The sequence below is a fragment of the Silene latifolia genome, chromosome 2 (assembly GCF_048544455.1).
Source record: "Silene latifolia isolate original U9 population chromosome 2, ASM4854445v1, whole genome shotgun sequence".
Classification (NCBI taxonomy): Eukaryota; Viridiplantae; Streptophyta; class Magnoliopsida; order Caryophyllales; family Caryophyllaceae; genus Silene; species Silene latifolia.
Genome location: NC_133527.1, coordinates 9,039,361 through 9,045,769, shown reverse-complemented (window position 1 = coordinate 9,045,769; position 6,409 = coordinate 9,039,361). Strand labels below are relative to the sequence as shown.

General features: G+C 34.2%; 2 protein-coding genes across 2 annotated transcripts; both read right to left on the bottom strand.

Annotated features, from left to right (window-relative positions):
• Positions 1-714: 714 nt before the first annotated feature.
• LOC141628196 (chalcone synthase-like) lies at positions 715-2,501 on the bottom strand. The gene is made up of 2 exons (XM_074441370.1): positions 2,345-2,501; positions 715-1,712 (listed from the first exon to the last, which is right to left on the bottom strand). Exons 1-2 carry the CDS (start codon positions 2,499-2,501, stop codon positions 715-717), a joined length of 1,155 nt encoding a protein of 384 aa, XP_074297471.1.
• Positions 2,502-3,499: 998 nt separating this feature from the next.
• Positions 3,500-5,584, bottom strand: LOC141628192 (chalcone synthase-like). Its single transcript, XM_074441367.1, has 3 exons — positions 5,401-5,584; positions 4,322-4,723; positions 3,500-4,145 (listed from the first exon to the last, which is right to left on the bottom strand). Exons 1-3 carry the CDS (start codon positions 5,582-5,584, stop codon positions 3,550-3,552), a joined length of 1,182 nt encoding a protein of 393 aa, XP_074297468.1. The 3' UTR covers positions 3,500-3,549.
• Between the last annotated feature and the right edge of the window lie 825 nt (positions 5,585-6,409).

Genomic DNA, 6,409 nt, shown 5'->3' with positions numbered 1-6,409 from the left:
ATTTATATTAAAGGTTGCGTTTGACAAACTATTTTTTAGAAGATGGTGTTTGGAAATTGGTTTTTTTAAGGGTTGTGTTTGTAAAAAAAATCCTTTTTTTGTTACAAGAAACGTGATTAAGCCATAGCGTAAATGGAAATTAAAATACACAAATTAATATGCATAAAAAGGGACAATCTTAGGCCACGACACTCCTCCGATATCTTGTTGCATCAACCGAAAAAAATGGTTCGGTATGTCATTCGGTTCCCAACAACCAACAATCCCAAAACAATCTAATTCTACGCGGATGTATGTCACAAAAAGAATCGTATATTATTACTCTTCTTTTATAAGTGAACAATAAATATCCCAACAACACAAATAAACTCGAATTAACGAAATTAAATAACATTTACTCTAAGAAACAAATATCATATGCAAAGAGTTCGTAATACATTTTAGTAAAAATATACCAGTCTTACACAAATATATTTGTGATATGTATTAAATTCATGAAATTAAAAAAAAAAAGCAATAAAAAAATTGAAAATTTAACCTCAACACCTACATGACTCATAAAATTGCAGCAATTATTAGACATACAATTTGACATTTTAATTAACATTTTAATTGAAAGTTTCTCTTATTAGACCATAAATTTGACATTTTTTTTTTGAGGAAATAAATTTGACATTTTTTTTTTTTTTTGAGAAAATAAATTTGACATTTTAATTAACAGTTAATTGGAAAACTGCGAAGCACAATAATCTCAAAAGTAATGCCTGGTCCAATCCCAAGTAGAACACCATACTCCAACCCTTCACCAGTACTACTCTTTCCTTCCTTGGTAGACCTCTTCCTTGTTTCATCCAACACAAACAACACGGTCGCGCTCGACATATTCCCATACTCACTTAACACATGTCGACTCGACTTCAACTTATCCTTGTCAAGACCAAGTTTTGTTTCAATTTTGTCTAGGATCGCCGGTCCACCAGGGTGAGCAACCCAAAATATCGAGTTCCAGTCAGTAATGCCAATTTCACTAAAGGCCTCAACTAAAGGTTTTTCAATATTATCGGCTATAAGAGCCGGGTTATCCCTTGATAATAAGAAGATTAACCCGACTTCTTTAAGTTGTCCTTCGATATCCTTGCCTGTGTCAGGCACTGTCGCCTGTGTGGCCCCCACTATTTCAAATAAGGGCCGCTCACCAGCGGCCCAGTCTGGGTCTGACCCAACAATAGCAGCAGAAGCACCATCAGTAAAAAGTGCTACTCCAAGCATGGGCCCAACTTGACCATTGGGCCCACGGAACCCTGCCACGGTCATTTCAACGCTCACGACTAAAACCCTAGCTTCTCTGTTATTCTCCGCGATGTCCTTAGCTAAGCGGAGGATTGTACCTCCCGCATAACACCCGAGCTGGAACAGCATGAAACGTTGTACGTGTGGGCCGAGGTCTAGTAACTTGCAAAGTTGGTAGTCGTACCCTGGCATGATTGATCCGGATAAACTTGTGAAGATGACGTGGGTGATTTTCGACTTTGGTTGGCCCCACTCGTCGATCGCTTTCAAGGCTGCTTCTTTTGCTAGTTTTGGTACTTCGACTTGAAGTATTTCTTGGCGTGTGTCCAATGAAATGTCGTCATAACTTACGAGTTCTGGGTATTTCTTCAAATGCTCTTCCGTTAAGAATATGTGTCGCTTTCGGATTGTTAATTTGTCAGCTGTTTTTTAAGACATGATGTTCAACATAGAGGTGATTAATTGCAGGTTTACATAACTTACGTAGCTAGACAATTTGAGACGTTAAATATTTATTCGGAGATATTAATAATTTCAAGGCGACAAATAAAAGTATTTATTTTTAGGGTTTTTGATCCGGTCTGGTTTAATACCGCTCCAATCTTCACGATAAGCTAAATAATTCGTGTTCTTTTTGACGCAGTGAAGTATTCAAAGATGTGTGTTAATTTAAGTATTTATCAAGATTATCATGATTGTATACTATTTTGTATTTAAGATTTTTAAAAAAAAAATCAAATGCAAAAATTATGCTGGATAAAATATGAAAAATGAGATAGCGTCACTTATTAGTATAGAATTCGGTTCCATAATATCAATATATATTAAGGATGATTAATTTGAGAAAAATTACGAGGAAAATAGTACTTTGTAATAAATGAAAACAAAGTCTCATCTCTTATGCATCACAAACTTATAACGTCTTATAACCATTTTAAGTAATGAAAAAAAAAGGAAGGTGGTTGTGAGAGGTTACAAGTACCTTTCCGTAACAAACTAGAATAACCGATAAATGAAATGAAGTAAAAATGATGTTAGATTGAAAGGAACATACTTATATACTTAAACTTGCTCTTCATAGCATCATCATCAGAGTTGACTGCACGAAAATAGAAATCAGGATAATCTTCTTGTAAAATATGATTGGTTGGGTTTGCAGTACCAAGAGCTAAGATGGTTGCTGAACCTTGCATTTCTTCAATTGTTGACATCTTTTATTTTGTTTTTACAATTAACGATGAGAAGAAGTTGATGAATGCAAGCTTATGTAATTATCATGGGGTTTATATAGGATTTTATGTGTAGGGTAGACGTTGAAAAGTCTAATTTATTTTTTGGATTAAACTATTTTTGATGACTTGGTGGCTATGCGCTAGTATGAACTCTTCTTACCTAACACAACTTTATATTCTCCAATATAAATAAATAAATTGATTTACTCAATATAAATCACTTTGATGGTGGCTTGAACAGCTTGATGGTGGCTTGATGGTTTAATAAATTTGTTTTGAAATGGTAAATATACAAAAAAAAAAATCCAAAAGTTCTTTTGAATTTATTCAACATGTTTGGTAGTCTTAAATGGGTCTATTTTGTCACACACAAAAGGCACGAGATTAATATAATTATTATGATAATATTAATTGGACTCTAATATTGATTAGACTCAATTGTACCATGGTTAAAAAAAAAATAATTTTGTTTCTTATCTATGTAAAGAGAGTTTTGTATGACAAACCTACCTAATCATCTCATTTAGTTCTATAATTTGACAAAGAGTGATGAGTAGTATGTAGTAAAGGCAGAGCATAGTATCTGTATGGATACCGGTAGAGGTATCACAACCGAGGTGCTAATTATTCGTCTTGATTTTGGATTATTATTATTATTCCGCTGAACTAAGATGTATTACTCAAAACCCTTTAGAAACTGTTTGATCTATGTTTGTTTCTACATTGTTTTTGAAATTCAAACTTATCTTTATTAACTCTATAGAACGAAACAAAGAAAAGAAGCAACTAATATTCTAATAACCAATACATTTTAGGACGCATATTGAAATTAAACCTACTTTGTAAGTGAAACTCGTTTATTTTGGTGGCCCTATTTAAAATCAAATGACAATTTTAAGCTTGAATGAATTTACATACCCAACTACCAATCAAAAATAAATTTATTTTAGTAGAAATTAGAGACACTCCTTCGTTTACATACTATATATCACCAAGACTTCAAACTCAGAAAGTAGTCCTACTCGTATTAAATTAGAAAACTGCGAAGTACAATGGTCTCAATAGTAATACCGGGTCCAAACCCGAAAAGGACACCATACTCTAACCCTTTCTTGATAGATCTCTTCCTTGTTTCATCTAACACAAACAACACTGTCGGACTCGACATATTCCCAAACTCGCTTAACACATATCGACTTGAGTACAACTTATCGTTGTCAAGCCCAAGTTTCGCTTCGACTTGGTCTAGAATTGCGGGTCCACCAGGGTGTACCACCCAAAAGAGAGAGTTCCAATCGGTAATACCGAGTGGACTAACGGCTTTTATAAGCTGTTTTTCGATATTATTGGCAATTAGGTTTGAATTTTCCTTAGACAGCATTAAGGTAAGCCCGACTTGCCTAAGTTGTCGTCGGATAGCAAACTCTGTGTCTGGCACAAGTGACTGTGAAGCTGAGATAATTTCAAATAGGGGTCGCTCGCCTGTGGACCCATCAGGGTCCACACCAATAATAGCAGCAGCGGCCCCATCTGTAAAAAGGGCTTGACCAACCATTGTGTCAATGTCAGTATCCTTAGGCCCACGGAACCCTACCAAGCTTAACTCCGCGCACACAACCAAGACTAATAGGAATATTTATAATGGTTGAGGCCCAACTATTATAAATATTCCTATTATAATAGGAATATTTATTATGGTTGAGGCCCAACTATTATAAATATTATTTATTATGGTTGAGGCCCAACTATTATAAATATTCCTATTATAATAGGAATATTTATTATGGTTGAGGCCCAACTATTATAAATATTCCTATTAAAGACGCGTGCCCCTTTGTTATTCTCGGCAATGTCCTTGGCAAGTCGGAGGGCAGTGCCCCCCGCATTGCACCCTTGTTGGTACAACATGAAACGTTGGATGTGTGGGCCAAGGTCGAGGAGCTTGGCGAGCTGGACGTCGTACCCGGGCATAATAACACCGGACGTGGTTGTGAAAATGAGGTGGGTGATTTTGGACTTGGGCTGGGCCCACTCTTGGATGGCATTTTGGGCCGCTTGTTTTGCGAGTTTTGGGACTTCAATTGGGAGAATGTCTTGACGAATGTCTAAAGAAGAGGCATTGTAGTCCACCATGTTTGGGTGTTCTTTCAAAAACTGTTCTGTTATGAACATATGACGTTTCCTTATTCTTGTTTTATCACCTGTTTTCAAAACCGCTTTATAATTATCCCTCCTTTTTAGTTGTTTTATATGACGATAAAAATAATGAGAAAAAGTATATGAGAAGAAGGACAAACTTAAACATAGTAAAAACAGAGAGAGACAGAAATGAGTAATGCACCTAAATAAAAGAAACATAAAGAAATGACGAATACAGAGAGAAAAATGGATACACAAATTCATAAATTAAATTAAAATGACCCTTTTATACACAAATTCATGTTTAAAATGGGTACATCCATCCTAAATTAAAATTAGGTAAAATAAGATAAATACTACAAAACATAATGCTTAAAGAATAACAAAAAAAATTCTCATTTATCCAAGTAGGGTACTATTACTTAGACCCGTTTTAATCGTAAAATAGATATACCTGTATAATAAGAGGCCAACCTGCCCCTTTTTTTTGGTTACCTTTGTAATGAAAAAAATGAGATAATAACTCTAAAACATTTTTCATATATTAAAGTTGTCACTGATTATTTGAATTGATGGAACACTCTATATCATCAGTGACCATTTTCAATAATTCTTATGTACGACGGTTTTACACTAATTTAGTGTAAAATTATTTTACACAAGACCAACTCGACCATTATATTGCTTTTAGTGAAACCTAATAGGCATTGCATGAAAAAATAAAAATATATAGACATACATATACGTTTAAACTTATCCTTGAGATGAGGCGAAGAATTATCGCCCCAATTGGTAACACGAAAATAGAAATCAGGAAAGTCTTTTTGTAACATTTGATTAAGAGGGTTAGAAGTCCCAATAGCTAGGATCGTTGCTAATCCTTTGGTTTTTTTGGACATTTGTATTTCTTCAATTATTGCCATTTTATTTAATATTTGGTTTTATGCTCGTTTTTTGTTTGAAATACTCCCTCCTATTCTAAATAACTCTCCCTATTTCCTTTTTCGTCTATTCACAATACTCTCCCTATTTCCTTATTTGGCAAACATTTATACTTATTTTAATCACCTCACCCCACAACAATACCACACAATACTCATACTTTATCTTATTTTAATCACTTTACCCCACAACAATCATTATTTTAATCACCTTACCCCACAACAATACTTATTTTAATCACACAATACCTTCCCTCTCTCCAATCTTTTACCCCACTCCAATACTTTATCATATAATACTCCCCTCCCTTAATTCTCGTGCCCTCCATGAAATGGGAGAGTTATGTAGAATAGGAGGGAGTATGAAATTAGTTGAAGGAATTTGATGAGAAGAAAGGTTGATATGAGGGATTTATATAGGACTACTACATGGAGTTAGTTGTCTATCATAATTGTTAGTCAAATATATCTTCACAATATATTTGATATGTAAACCACCTAACCACAAACTAATAGTCGTATATAAGACGGTTAGATATACGTATTGAAATGTTCTAATGGGTTTTAAAACAATTTTAAACATGAAGAACATAGTCATGATAAAATTAAAATTAAACTGAAGAGTGTATATTGAAATATTTTCAGTTAACTAACTTATGAATTTGAAAAAAATTATAGTTGTGAGATACTCCCTCCCATTCAAAATAAACCTCCCTATTTCCTTTTCCGTCTATTCACAATAACCTCCCTATTTCCTTTTTTGGTAAGTGTTTGTGTAGTCCAAATTTAATTGTATGGTGGGGTAGT